The sequence below is a fragment of the Hemitrygon akajei genome, chromosome 1 (genome assembly GCF_048418815.1).
Source record: "Hemitrygon akajei chromosome 1, sHemAka1.3, whole genome shotgun sequence".
Taxonomy (NCBI): domain Eukaryota; kingdom Metazoa; phylum Chordata; class Chondrichthyes; order Myliobatiformes; family Dasyatidae; genus Hemitrygon; species Hemitrygon akajei.
This window is the reverse complement of record NC_133124.1, coordinates 45,380,398-45,396,158: the sequence shown is the minus strand read 5'-3', so window position 1 is coordinate 45,396,158 and position 15,761 is coordinate 45,380,398. Positions and strand designations below refer to the sequence as shown.

At 37.1% G+C, this 15,761-nt stretch overlaps 1 protein-coding gene across 7 annotated transcripts in view; it reads left to right on the top strand.

Moving 5' to 3' along the window:
- Positions 1-15,761, top strand: part of rgs20 (regulator of G protein signaling 20) — a 212,746-nt gene that overhangs the window by 191,401 nt on the left and 5,584 nt on the right. For 6 of the 7 annotated variants that reach the window (XM_073042333.1, XM_073042352.1, XM_073042379.1 and 3 more), the window contains 2 exons: positions 4,403-4,489; positions 10,487-10,721. In XM_073042333.1, coding sequence (XP_072898434.1) covers positions 4,403-4,489; positions 10,487-10,721 — 322 coding nt within the window. The remainder of the gene's footprint in view (positions 1-4,402; positions 4,490-10,486; positions 10,722-15,761) is intronic. The other variant, XM_073042342.1, reaches the window with a different exon arrangement.

Below are 15,761 nucleotides of genomic sequence, written 5' to 3'. Positions count from 1 at the left end.
CCTATCCCAATTACGGGACAATTTACAATGAGCGATTAACCTACCAACTGTGGGAGGAAACTGGAGCATCTGGAGAAATCCTGCATATTCCACAGGGAGGACCTACAAACTCCTCACAGAGGATGCCAGAATTGAACTCTGAACTCTGACACCCCAAGCTGTAATGGCATCGCACAAACTGTGGCACTTCTGAAATATATTTTGTTATATGTTAATTTATTTGTGGTAATATTACTTTATGTGTTGTATGTGAATTATATGTACTGTGTTGTGCACCTTGGTCCAGAGAAACATTGTTTCATTTAAGACTATACAGTGCTTCCAAACTTGCCTCTTTCAGTGGTGCTGCTACAACTGCCTTTCCTTTCATACCCTTGGCGTTGCCCATCATCCTGAAAGCCAATCGTGAGATGGTGCAGTCTGCAGACTGGCCACTCAGCTTTAAAATTGCTTCTGTTAAATCTTCATTGATATCTGCCACCATTTACACTTACTGCTTCACCACCAGGAGATCAGGAGATGTTCCGGGGCTAAAGGAGCGAAACAGCAATGAATGGTGGTCCCTCACTGATGACCCTGCAGCTGACCAAACCGTTGAAGGTGTGGCAGGCAGCAATGTCAAGCAGGAAACATCTTCCTGTAAGTCTCATTGAAAGTGAGCAATCATCCACCAGTTTGTCTGGTCCTCCTGAGGGAACAATTCTTATAAATAAAATAAAATAGTGTGCAGAAGCCACACACAAAGGAAGGGTACAAGATGGATTTGGGAGAGATAATGTGTATAAAGTTGTTTTGTTTGATCTAACTAATTAAGTTATTGAGTCTTTGTGTTTGAGGGGGCACTCAGCTCTCTGCAAAGCCATCTAGTCAGTCCCATTCCCCTGCTGTTTCCCAAGAATCCCTCAAAACATTTTTACTCAGTCTTAAAATTCAGTTTCTCTCACTTCTGTTGACTTTAGATCAGTGCTCTGCTTTCGGAGCGGGCTGGTGTTCACAAATAGTTGCAAAACCTGGTTTAGCTTGGGTTAAGCACTTTCTACGTGTATACCCAACACATATGTCCAGGCAAAGAAACATGAGTGGCCACATTTTTAAACAATATCCTATTCTAGAGAAAAATTATTTCCCTCTTAAATGACGAAGGGTCTCAGCCCAAAACATCAACTGTTTGTAGATGCTTCCTGACCTGCTGAGTTCATCCAGTATTTTACTTATGTTTTTCTGGACTTACGGCATCTGCAGAACCTCTTGAGTTCATGATTTGCCTCTTAAAGTCTTTTTTTCCAGATTCAATCCTACCCATAAGCCACCTGGTAACTGATATTAATGCATAGCTGGTTCAGTGCACACAGGCAACTGAGTTTAATTTACGGACAAGAAGACAAAATATCCAATTTGGTGATTTTTAAAAATGTTTCTACACATTTCTAATGTCAATGCCCACGTCTATGTTGAGGGTGATAGAGTGCTGAGTGACGAGGTTTTGATCCTGACTTTCAGTACTGTCAGTGTGGAGTTTGCAGGTTGTCCCGATGGCCATGAAGGTTATTCTGGGTGCTCCAGCATTCCAGTGTCCTGGCTGGTAGGTTAGGTGGGTACTTTAGGTTACCCCTACTGTAGAATCAGGAGGAGATAATGAGGATCTGAAGGCAATAGGTCAGAGGAAAGAAATGACTCTAAGAACTGGCATATACTTGTTAGACCAAATGGCTCTTTCCGTGTAATAAAAAAACATGAAAGTAATTACATCCACTTGAGTTCATTTGCTGTAGTGATCATTGAAACCTGTAAATTGGAATAGACTGTGCATTTTGTACGAGTAGCACATAGAAGCAATTTTGAGCATATTTTCAGTGTTTACTCCCATATCCTGTTAAAATGCCAACTTTTTGGAAATTAAATTGGTGGACTTCCTCTCACAATTCACTGTACCCACTGTCATTTCCTCTTTGCCTTTCCTGTACATGATAACACTGCCAGTATGTAAATGCTTATTAATTATTTAATGTCAGAAATTGGATCATAAGGAAGTGAGTTTGCCCTTCATAATTAATTTCAAGATCTCTCAGTCATGAACCATCCCTCTGTTCCCTCAGATGCTGTCTGACCAGCTTAGTTTCTTCAGCAGTATGTTTTTTTTTTGCTCCAGATTACAGAAGCTACAGTGTCTTAACACTCAATACCTCCTGTAGTGGTGTACAGTTTTGTATTGCAACAAAGTGTAACTCCCGTTTAGCAGCACCAAAGATTAGGTGTGAACCAGTATCTCTGCGTACATTGAACAGCCTGTGGTTAATGAAGAGCTGTAATGCAAGATTATATTGGATTTGGAGTAGTGTATGTAGAATTGATTTATTTTATAAATTTTGTCTTCATAAGGTTCCATGGTCCTTTTACCCCACTGGGTCTAATTACTTATTATGGTCTTATAGTATTATGCTGTCCTTGCTTCACACTCTTTCTGCAGTGTCTTCTGAAATGTCACATTTTGTCTACCCTCCTGTTCTGCAACTCTTAAAGAACTTGTCTCTGATCTTCTGCTTTTCTTACTTTTCATTCTCTTAATGGGATCTTTGTTTATTGTTCATTAGGCCATGAAGCACTCTGCCTGAGTTTCTTTACATGAGCATTTCCAAGGACATGCTGTCTATCCCTACACAATGTTGGTGAAGTAACAAGTGTGTAAAAGTTATTTAACTGGGTTAGCAGTGAGTTACTGGCACAGAATGGGTCACCGTGGTTGTCTTGCTTATGGTTTTCTTCAATCTTGGGTGACAACCGTCTTGAAAAGTCTTAGGAGCAGGTACGCAGATGTATTTAATAGGATGTTGGAAAATTTAATGAATGCAGAAAATAATGTAAAATATAATTTAAATTTGGAGTTGAAATATTGTGGAAGTTCAGGATGGAGCAGAAAAGATCAATTCACCAAAACTCAGCTGTAAATTCACCAGAAATGTAAATTAAGTAATAAACACTTGCAGAAACAAATGTAAACTTTGTTAAACTGCCACAGTTATACATATCCAGTACGAATGCCCATTGAGCAGGACCATGCATAACCAGTGATTGGGTGAGATATCATACCCTCACCCCTCCCTTCAATGATCAAGCACATTAAGAATGCTTGTACATGTGTACATCACACATAAATGTGACGTTCACCTCCATATGCAGTCAGTTTTGATCTCCTGTGCACACCTTGGTCATGTGAATAGTCCAGTTTGTTTCTATGAGTGAACTGCAGAGTTAAATCAGCAGCTTTAGAAAAGGTTTCTTGAAAACAAAAAAGAAGTTAAAAAAATGAAGAAAATAAAAAGTAAAACCTTCACTAATGTCAAATTGCAATTCCTGTCATTGGTTTACTGCTTTTAGTTCTAAAACTGGACAATTAGCAAGATGCTAAAAATGTTGCTTACCTATGACCTTGAAAAGGATCCCAGGACAAATCAACCAGCTTTCTGTTGATACACATCTTCAATCTTCCAAGAAAATTTGCAGGTTTATCACTCCACACTGCTATTAGTCTATATAACTTGAAATATCACATAGCTACCATTTATTGTAACCAGTGATTGGTATGCACCTGGAATACTATGTACGTATATTTTTGGATACATCCACATTCCCACTTCTGGCTTCATAGGAAAAATAATTACATACTTACTTTAGTAAAGGGATTATTGATGGAAATCCCACAGTTTAAGAATGCTGTATATATCAAGTCTGGCTTCCAATAAGATGGCCAATGAGCCAGTAATTGAAAGACAGAAATTTAAACCTTGCAACAACAACAATAAAAAAGGAGATTTTAAATTATAAGGAGGTTGTTGGGAAATGAAATATTTTGCAATTCTGTATAATTACAAATTACACCAATTCTTTACAATTCTCTTTAAACAGACAGATAAAGACAGGCTTAACAAGAAAATGGAAATTACAAGAATAGGGTATAATGTAAATATATACATTATATGAAGAAGAGACAACAATAGAGAGTAAATCACGAAGAATTAAGAAGATGGGAGATAAGAAAAGATATCATTTGACAAGTAGGGAAGATATATTAATTTACTTCTAATTGTTTTTGCCATGAAAGATAATCATACATTACAATTTTTTTTTAAATTGGCTAGTTTTGTATTCTTATGCCAGGTGATAAATATAACCAGGTTTTTTTTTTGGTATTATCATCTAAGCTGGATAATATTGACAATATCTGCTAATGATTTTGGTGACCACTATTCAAGACTGGAGAAAATATTTTGGAGGTTCCTCTCTATCCTTATTTTCAGTAATCAAAAAGATTACTGCTCATCAGTCTAGATTTCTTTTGTGAATAACACACCATTGCCATTTACATTTGTACCCAGATAAAATGATTTTATTTACTACCTTGCAGTCTTACTGTTAGGAATGAAGATGAGGAACGAGCAAGGAGAATGTCTCAGGAAGCTAGAGGAGAAAGCCTGCCAAACTGTGAAGAAAGGTACGTTATTTCTTAACCGATATACACTTTCCATTGAAATGATTGCTGGTGTTAACATGTTAGCAGTGATTTTGTTGCTGAAGTAGGGGGTTGTAATTGAAAGCAGTGGGTAGGGTTTAACTTAGGTCCTGGTAGAAATCAGGTGGTTGAGATCTGATCAATTTATACACTTCTCATCTGAAATGCCTCTCCATTAGTTTTGAGAGATGGTAGACAGAAATAACTACCCCATCCTTCTTGTAATGTGAACAAAGTAGATAGAAGAATACAGCATCATGAAATAATAAGGAGATGATTAGTTTGTTAAGGTCTTTTCATCAAAATATTATTTTTGGTCTTTTTTCCCAGCTGGAGTTCTCTGTTCTGGTGCAACCTTCCTCCCTTAGTAACACGAAATTTCATTGAATGTTCTACTGCAACTCTTTTGTTAAACAACTAAGCTCATAGCAACAAGGATGTTCACTCAATTTGTTTTAGTACTAGCAACTTGCAATTGATCATGCATTTTATAACTTTGCTAATCTTTTTAACCACAGTGAGGCTATTTGTTGCAGACTCAAAGGTGAATTCATTATTGCACCTTAAACTAGGTGAGGCAGTGGTGTGAACTATGGTCAGTTTTAACTTACAGTGTTGGAGGATAAAAAGGCTATTCCAAACATCCTTTATTATCCATTTTCTGTTGACAGCAATTGTTAAAATTGGTCTCAAAGGTAAAGAAAATTTTACAAAATGAGGGGTGGGGTTTAGAGTGGATGAGGAATGTTAGGTAGGAGAGCAAGATTAAATAGAAACATAGAAAACCTACAGCACAATACAGGCCCTTCAGCCCACAAAGTTTTGCCGAACATGTCCCTACCATAGAAGTTACTACGGTTACCCATAACCCTCTATTTTTCTAAGCTCCATGTACCTATCCAAAAGTCTTTTAAAAAACCTTATTGTATCCGCCTCCACTACCGTTGCCAGCAGCCCATTCCATGCACTCATCACTCTCTGCGTTAAAAACAACAACTTACCCCTGACATCTCCTCTGTATCTACTCCCAAGCTCCTTGAAGCTGTGCCCTCTTGTGGCAACTATTTCAGCCCTGGGAAAAAGCCTCTGACTATCCACACAATCAATGCCTCTCATCATCTTATACATCTCTATCAGGTCACCTCTCATCCTCCGTCACTCCAAGGAGAAAAGGCCCAGTTCACTCAACCTGTCTTCATAAGGCATGCTCCCCAATCCTGGCAGCATCCTTGTAAATCTCCTCTGCACCCTTTCTGTGGTTTCCACATCCTTCCTGTAGTGAGGCGACCAGAACTGAGCACAGTAATAGGCAGTTGTTACATAACTTCCAGTGTCTACACTTGCTGAAGCTAAACTGTGGTTAGTATCGTAATAAGTGATTATTGTTATAAACAGCAAAAAATAATAAGGCATTCATATCAACACACACAGTAAGCCATACATATTCCGTTTTTTTGTATACAGTTGAGTACTGAGGTAAAAAGTCACCTTGCCTTGTTTTCCTTACCATTATGAAAGACCAATCAAAATGCTTACTGAGCAGAACAGTTACCATCTAATGTCAGACACAGATTAAGTTAATATTCAGTCTGAAATTATGTTGATTTGAAAAATCCCTGATTTTTAATTAGTTGAAGTTTCCAATAAAAGGAGGGAATAAAAATCTTAACTTAAATCATTGGTAAAATATTATCTCAGTAAAATCTCATGTAAACATCTTCTGTTAAAAAATTTCATCTCAGTCAAACCTACAGATTTATTTATATGGATGAACTTATTTACTTTGATAAAATGTATTTACTTTTCACCAACTTCCTCAATAAACCTTGTATTCAGATACACAAGTTTATTTTATTGATGCTCTGGGGAATCTGCTGTTTCCAGGGCATCACTAAATAACCAATACAAATAAGGCATTAGAGAAACCGGTTACTGTATTCAGGATATTGAAATATTGAAATATATTGATGAGGTAAGTAATCTACATTCCATGTATTGAATAGAAGAGAGAATGATTCAATTATATTTTCACATTCTGTGTTTCAAGAATTTTTTTGACTTAAATAGCATTCTGCTCATAATGGTCCAGGCTAATTAGTGGTTCCTGAACAAAGGTTAATGAAGAGGCGTGTGTGGAAAGTCAACGCTACTGTATGGAATGATAAATAGAGAGATAATATTTTTTTCCTTTCTAACTTCACTGTCAAATGTACTGAAATCTGCAGAATCCAAATCAGGGTATGATTATATTCTGGCCAGTTGTCTTTAACAATGAATGATTGCCTGGAACTTCAATCTAGTGGCACTGTTTCTTTTTCAGCGCTTGTATATGAAAATAAGTTTGTTTTAAAGTGGCACATTGTTGTGATGGTTTCCGAGTCAATATGGGCCTCTGCCAAGACCTTGCCCAGGCATTTTCACCCTTACATTGATGACATGTTTAATGATATTCATGCTCACTTAGCGCCTTCCTGGGAGAAATTAACTTGTGTGGTTCCATAACATGCCCACAGAAGAACACTCTTTGCTGAATAATGGTAGCACTGCCTCATTATGATTTAGTGAGGTATTCCTGAGCAGATTCCAGCCCGTGAAAGGGACACTGACTCAGGTGCTTCCTTTAAATTACTTAAGTACCTGCTTCCTCCATAGTACTAACCACCCTGCCACCCCCCCTCACTCCCCAACAAACTCAGAAGCCTGCTGATCTTTCACAACCATGAGTTCTCATTCCTAATTATTAAAACTTCTAGAACTGAGTTTCTTAACCCAACCTCCAAATGTCACTGAAAACCCCTACCAGGATCATAATCCCATACCCAGTAAAGTGAATTTCTTGCTCTTCTCGGCTCTGATACTCTGATTAAGTGGTACGAGAGCATCTGCAAAGCAGTTATATCCATGCCTAAATATACTTCCACACTCTTCTTTCTGCCATTTAGTAACACCCCAGCTATGTAATCTTTGTGTAGGTGCAAACTTCTTCCTCCTTTATGAGGGAAAGTAACATCCTTGCATGCCCTTGCTGCAACCATCATGACAGCCAAAAGTTAACAATAAATCTGGGATTATCCGTGGCAGATCTACTCTCCACTTCCATCATGCTGCACGATAGGCAATGCCAAAGAGCGTGAAGTCTGATACTTCCAAAGTCAATTTATATAACTGCTCTGAAATTAATTTCTGCAGTGCTTTTTCATTGCTCTGCTGAATTGATTGAAAAAACACAACTAATGATTTGAATGTGCTGTAAGAAAACACAAGTCTTCCCCCCACCATTGTCTGTCCCACCTTCAATCTCTTCTGCACCTGCAAGCAGTCTACCTCTTCCTAATATCACCTGTTTCCTGACTGCACTTTCTCTCATTCCTCACCAAGTTTCCTGTGCATTTCTAGATTTTCCCATTCATCAGAAATCTTAGGAAATCTAGTTAGAACATTTCTTACTGGAAACAAATTTAGAAAAAAATAAGTTTGGGTCTTTTCAATGTGGCTGCTAACCAACTTGCTAGCACATACATAACATTTTAGTTATTTCTCATAATCAATCTACCAAAATATTGGTTTCAATTTGTTTTTTTTAATGGTTTCTGTTTTATGTTGCTTCAAATGTTCATGTTTTTTCTGTTGGAGCACAAAAATAAAACCTCATCCTACACAATCTTTTAAATGTTTTGTCAGAATACTCTAGCATAATGACTGTAAAATTTATTTTTTAAATGTTCATTAACCTGTCTAGGAGCTTTATTTCATTGATATTGAAGGCATTAACTATTTTTGATTTTTTAATAATTGATCTGAGCACATTGGTTTAGTATTCACCACTGAATACATGGAGAAAATGAGCTTCCAAGGGATCATTTGCATACCTCTATTTTAATCCTCTGGGGAATCCAAGCAGAAAAATCCTCAGTTGTGTGCATTGAAATGTTTTCCTCCATTAAAGGGATGGTATAAACAGAAGTGATTTTCTGAGAGTTAAGAACATGTACAATATGCTTACTTTGTGTCTTCATTAGTGTTTAATTTTGAATTCTCATATAAACACCTTCACTTATGAGTTAAACTAAAATGAACAACTAAACTAATTAGCGATATATCTCTTAGAAATTGGATATGAGTGAAGATTTCAAGGGAGTTGGGTAGATAGAAACTACTTTCATTAGTTGAGCAGTCTATGTTTAGAGGACAGTCTAAAAATTAGAGCCAGTCCTTTAAAGAAATAAATTAGGAAATACAGCTACCTGTTAAGGTTTGTAGAAGTTTGAAACTTACTACTCCAAATGAGAATCCATTCCAGGTGAGTCATTAATATGTTTGATGGATTTTTATTAACCAGTGGTTTTAAAGAATATGGTGCAAAGACAGATATATAAAGTTAGATCACAAATCATCCACAAATTTATCTAATTGTAAAACGTCAGAACAGAATTTTGCAGGAGAGGCTGATTTCTAAGAAGGAAATACTCCTACTTCAGCTAAATTGCTACTGCATCCTTCTTTCATTACGTTCTTTGTAGACTGTACCTTACCAATACATTCCAGCCTTTGACCCTTTGGACTACTGCCCATAATCATCCAAAACACTGATGTTCATGCCCTGACTCAGGCAAAGTCCCGCCACTATTAAGTTAGTGGCACTATGTTGATTTGCGATTCGACAATGCCTGGATCTTAAGTTTTTCACTTTTCAAAAAATCTTTCCATGAACACATGCTCACCCCGTGACCTTCTCCAGCTCTACAGTGCCTTAGTATGTTTGTTTCCCTCCATTTCTGCTCATCCCTGAATTTAATTGCTCTGCTATCAGCTGTCAATATTTCAGTTGAAGTCATGTCTGGAATTCCCTCCTTAAATCTTTCCACTACTCTTTCCCAATTTGACTGTCCTTAAAATCCATCCCCTTGAACATTTTTTTTTAGGTGTTTGGCAATTCTCTGATTTTAATTCTTTCCTCATTGATCGTTATTCCTTCAAAACTCAAAGTCCTAAACTCTGGAATTAGACTGAGTCTTAGTATCTCCTTAGTCAACTCAGTGAGAAATTTTGTTTAATAATGCACCAAGAGCAATTTTGAACCTTTTACTGTGTTACAAATACTGGAGAAATTGATGTTCTTGGATTATACTAGCCACTGAAGTTTGTAATTACATACGTTGTGACAAATTTCACAGCCACTGCATACAGAGATGCCAGAGCAACATTTGTGGACATTGGTTTGATGAAATGAGCAAAGTTCATCTTCTAATATTGAATGAAAACTACTTTGTTAAACAGTAGAGGGTTGAGTCTTTATCATGACCCATTACTTTCCTGGCATAATTATCATCTAATTGTATTTATTTTGCAAACATATCAGCTATTATTTTTGTACCTAATCTGACTTAGAGTATGTATACTCTGTGTTCACTCAAGATATTTCTGTTGAATGCATTTTCTTTCAGTTCAATGTATTACATTGATTAAACATCCCTTGATATTTATATGGTGTCTTTAATACAGTAAAAGATCCCAAGGTGCTTCACAGACCATTATCAATCAAGCCTAACACCGAGCCACATAGTTATTAGGGCAGATGGTTGGGATCTTCTTATAAGATGAAGGAGAAGCAGAGAGGTCTAGGAATAGAATTCCAGAGTTTAGGACTTGGGTTCTGAAGGCACATCCATCAATAAGAATAAAATTAAACCTGAGATCTGCCAGACAACAAAACAGGAAGAACTCTAACAATTCAGCAGGTTCTGAGATAGGAAGAAATTAGTCAATTGGACCCAGTTCAGAATATTCCTTCTGTGTGAATTTAATAAAACTACAATTTGGTAAGCTACTTATGAAATCAACTGTGTAGATGTAAAAGGTGTTTTTATATGTTTTCATTTAAAATGCTGTCTTTGAATTTCAGGATGTTTGCTGGAATGTTCATACAAAGGTTTCCTTGAGTTAACCATTGCTTCCTTCTTTATGACTTTGCTAATACAGTCCAAAGCCAACACTTGAAGAAGTGCAATCCTGGGGACAGTCTTTTGACAAGTTAATGAAAAGTCCTGCAGGAAGAAATGCATTCCGAGAATTTTTACGAACAGAGTACAGTGAGGAGAATATGTTGTTCTGGCTGGCCTGTGAGGACCTTAAGAAAGAAGTCAACAAAAATATTGTGGAAGAGAAAGCAAGGTTAATATATGAGGATTATATATCCATCCTTTCACTTAAAGAGGTGAGTTCATGTTACATTAATCATTTTGGGAGTATTTAAGTAAAATATACTATCATGGAAACCAAGTGCTCATCAGAATACTTATAAGTGCACATAATAATCCAAAAATGTACTTTTGTAATTAGGCAGATCAATGATATAATCTAAATACTGAGAAGAGGTGTAGAAATAGTGATGTAATGGTTTAGAATGGGTAAATATAATTTTCTACAATTAGTGAATGGCCCCAGGATCATAGAACATTGATTCAAAGTGATGAAGAAATACACAAGAGAGATGAAGAAATATTTGTTTTAGACAGAAAATGTTTCACCTCAAGGAGCTCACTGCCTGACATGCCTTAATAAGTAGTGTTAATAAGTCTTTTGAAAGGAATTAGGAAAACATTTGGAAAAATAATAATCTGGAAAACATCGAGGGGAAAAAGTACAGGCAGATGCAAATGAATACAAAAAATAGGCTGCATGTCCTCTTATGTCACAACAATTCAATAGGAAAGAAAGTCCATTTGCACTTATTTTAATGTGCACATCTGCTTAAAATGTGCACACATTAGTTTATGCTGATGATCATTTCTGAGTCAGTCAGAGACCATCAGAACACTGGCCTACACATTTTGGGCACAATCAATGAGAGGGCCTTCTGTCAGATGGGAGTCTGTCACAAACTCTGTAATTTTGTGTTTGTACATAAGGGTGAAAACTGTTCTAATGATTTTTTGGGCATAAGGTTCTTTTTCTTTCAGTCAATTTCCTACCTATTTAAAATCACAGTATTTGTTAGTGCTCCAGTTTTTGGGCAGATTTTACTTCTTGCAGGGAGTAGGTGCATCACAACTACAACTGCCTGGAAAAATAAATGGTTGGTAAATAGGTTTTAACCATAGCTGAGAAAATAACGGAACCAAATTCAAACCGGTTGAAAAATATGTGGGTGTGAGGGAGTAAAGATGAGGATTCTTATAATCAACACTTACTATTCCTTTGAAAGCTGTTTCTATATAAAATGTTGCCACAGATTATCTACGCAGATTACCCCGGTCATTGTTTAAAACACGTTGCTCCAGAAAACCAAGTCTATCTGAAAAATATTATTTTTAATTCACATGGTTCTAATATATATTTTTAAAATTTATCCATTCTAACAGTCTGAGGAGAAGCAGGTAAATTCCAGTTTTTCAGATAGAATTTGTGTGGTATTGACATATTCAGATACAGTTAGAATAGCTTGGTTACTATTCTTTACCTAGAGACAAGACGTGAAAGTACATCTTAGGCTGATTTCCTTCTGTACTTGCACAGCTGTTAAGAAAATACTGAAGTGCATTGTCTGTATTACTTACATCCATCAAATACATGAGGAGTAAAAATCTTTACGTTACGTCTCCTTTCAAATGTGCAATGTGCAATTTATAGGAATTCATAATTAATGTTAAGTACAACAGGATAGTCAGTGTAACATAGAAATACAATTGTATCAGCATGAATTAATCAGTCTGATGGCCTGGTGGAAGAAGCTGTCCCGGAGCCTGTTAATCCTGGCTTTTATGCTGCGGTACCACTTCCCGGAAGGTAGCAACTGGAATAGATTATAGTTGAGATGGCTTGGGTCCCCAATGATCCTACGGGCCCTTTTTTACACACCTGTCCTTGTAAATGCCCTGAATCATGGGAAATTCACATCTACAGATGCGCTGGGCTGTCCAAACCACTCTCTGCAGAGTCCTGCGATTGAGGGAAGTACATTCCCATACCAGGCAGTGATGCAGCCAGTTAGGATGCTCTCAATCGTGCCCCTATAGTAAGTTCTTAGGATTTTGGGGGCCCATACCAAACTTCTTCAACCGTCTGAGGCGCTGTTGTGCCTTTTTCACCACACACAGTCGATATGTACACACCACATGAGATTCTCGGTGATGTTTAAACCAGGGAACATTAAGCTGTTCACCCTCTCAACCCCAGATCCACTGATGTCAATAGTGATTAGCCTGTCTGCATTCCTCCTGTAATTCACAACCAGCTCCTTTGTTTCTGCGACATTGAGGGAGAGGTTGTTTTCTTGACACCACTGTGTCAGGGTGATGACTTGCTCTCTGTAGGCTGCCTCGTTATTATTTGAGATCAGGCCAATCAGTGTAGTGTTGTCAGCAAATTTAATTAGCATATTGGAGCTGTGGGTGGCAACACAGTCATGGGTATACAGAGAGTAAAGGAGGGGCCTTAGTACACAGCCCTGAGGGGCTCCTGTGTTGAGGGTGAGAGGGGCGGAGGTGAGGGAGCCCACTCTTACCACCTGTCAGCAATCGACAGTAAGTCCAGGATCCAGCTACACAAGGCAGGGTGAAGGCCGAGGTCTCTGAGTTTCTTGTCGAGTCTGAAGGGAATTATGGTGTTGAATGCTGAACTGTAGTCCAAGAACAGCATTCTCACATAAGCATCCTTCTTCTCCACATGTGTAATGATGGTGTGCAGAACTGTGGCTATTGCGTTGTCTGTTGGTCGATTGTGTCAGCAGGCAAATTGTAGGGGGTCCATTGTGGGTGGTAACATGCTACACATGTAGTCCTTGACCAGCTTCTCAAAGCATCTGCTTATTATTGAGACAAGTGCGACAGGACGCCAGTCGCTCAGGTCCTTTTAGGTACAGGGAATAAACCAATTGATCTTTTAAAAGAATATTATCAGAAGCAATGACACTGCACAAACTAATGCTGAATTATAAAATTAAAAATGCTTCTTTTTATCTATAGATCATGAAGATGTGACCCATAATAAATCCTGACAAATATGGCTAGCATATTCACAGCTTAATTAGAAGATTAGAAGACATTATTCCTATTTCCCATTATTTGCAATATAAGCATGTAATAAAACTAGAATTCCTTAAGTTATATTCAGATGCTTCACAAATCTCCTCTAGAGGGCTCTGGAGGAGATCTAATGTATAAAGACTCTCAGTAACAGTAAACATGGACATACAGTGTGAACATTCTATGGGTATCTGTCAGCATTTGTTCATTATTGACTGCAAAATATGGATCATAACATTTAATATATAGTAGTGTTATTTGTTATATTCCTAATGGTATCAACTGCAAAAGAACCACAAGATAGATTGCAAGCTTCAGGTTTCTGGTTGTTTATTCTTAGTAGTTGGGTGTGAACATATTACAGGATGAGTCATGTTGACACTGTTACCTAGAGATTCAATAATCTTTTACACTCAATTATTGCACATTCTACAAAAGTATGGAAATTATCTTTAAAAATGCTCTTTTTGAAAATAATCCAGTTTTCTTTATAGTCCCAAAACAGTACCATTGTAATATATATCCTATACTATGGCTAGATCTGGTCAGAAGGAAATTATGTGGATAAATCCACTCATCTTCATGAAACCATTAATGGAATATCATCAAGGGTTAGAACAAAAAAAAAGTAAATGTAATTGAGAAAAGAGTTTAATATATCAAAGTTGACATGTCTAATGAGGAATAGATTAGGACACATAACCAAACCACTCTTAAGAGGATGATAAACCATCAGTACAAAGAGAAAAAAAAAGGATCATGATATATTAGAAATTTAAAAAAAATCCCTATATTTGTCATTACATGTTTAACCAAAATAGTATACATTGAGATAGGAATAAGTATCTTTTGAAGTGAAACTATAGTCCTGATTTTACATTATATAGATCCGTAATCAAGGGCGACATGATATCCTGCCTGTAGTCCCCACTTATTAAATGGTGATTGTGTTCCAATTCCTTAATATAAGGAGCTGACACTATTTTCTGACACAAATTGCCCTTACCACTTGCTCACCATTTTTACATTTTTTCTACAAGAAAAGCAGTAATTCGTTCATGCAATTTAACTCAGAGATATGATGTTATGAAGGATGGGCTAAACTTCATTGCTGTTGGAATCTCTATATACAGTACCTGTGGTTGGATTTGAATTGAAAATCTGTATTGGTAACCACAAAGTCTTTAAAGGATCACCTTGTATCAGAAAAAAATATTCTGTGAATTGCATGTTTTATGTTTATTTTGTGTATAAGAGATGTCCAATGATCTTGTGTGATCGAAGTGCTTCTATTTCATGTGAAGATTGTCTAAACAATACTTATGAGGTTCTCAATAACTGACAATTATTCAATGTCAAAGCTTTAGTGTTATGCCTTGAAAATTAAGATTTCACATACTTAGTTTTCAGAATTAATCTATTGTGTATGACCCCACACTTGAATAGGTACAAACTCGTATATGCAGTTTCAATAATTAGGAGTGAATGCAAGCACAGTATAAGATATAACCAACCTGTCTCTATATGGTGCGAAAGCTTTAATCACAATGTATTTAATTCTTCAGTTACTGCTGCAAAAAAAATCTGTGGTAATATGGTATAGATGATTAGCCTTCAAAATCTAATTTTCAAGCTTTATCAGAATACTTAATGTGTCTTCTGCTACATTTGCATCGATGATCTATATTGAATTCCTGTCCATTTCCCTGTCCCACATCTATAATACCTCTCACCTTCTTATGCCTACAGTCACCACGACTCCTGATTCCACTCCCAGTCACAATGTTATTACTACAGAAATTTTCGGTGCATCGCTGCTACCTATCAGAATTCTCGCTTTGACCCGCATTATTGTGGTGGAGTTTTCAACATCGTTAAATATAGCCATACACTTTCTATCACCTATTTCTTCAATTTTATTTCTATCACAATCCTGCTCCTGAAAAATAGTCCTATTTTTTCATTCAATTTTTCTTTCTTTCTTATTGCGGATTTAGAGCAGAGGGTATGCCAGGCAGGATAGTGGAATGTTCCTCTTGCGGAATGTGGGAAGGCAGGGAGACCTCCATAGTCCCTGACATCTACCCCTGCAAGAAGTGCATCCAGCCACAGCTTCTTTCAGATTATGTTAAGGACTGGAGCTGGAACTGGATGAACTCGAATCATTCAGGAGGCTGAAGGTTAATCGGCAGCACATACAGGGAGGCAGCTACTGTACACGTAAGGTGCAG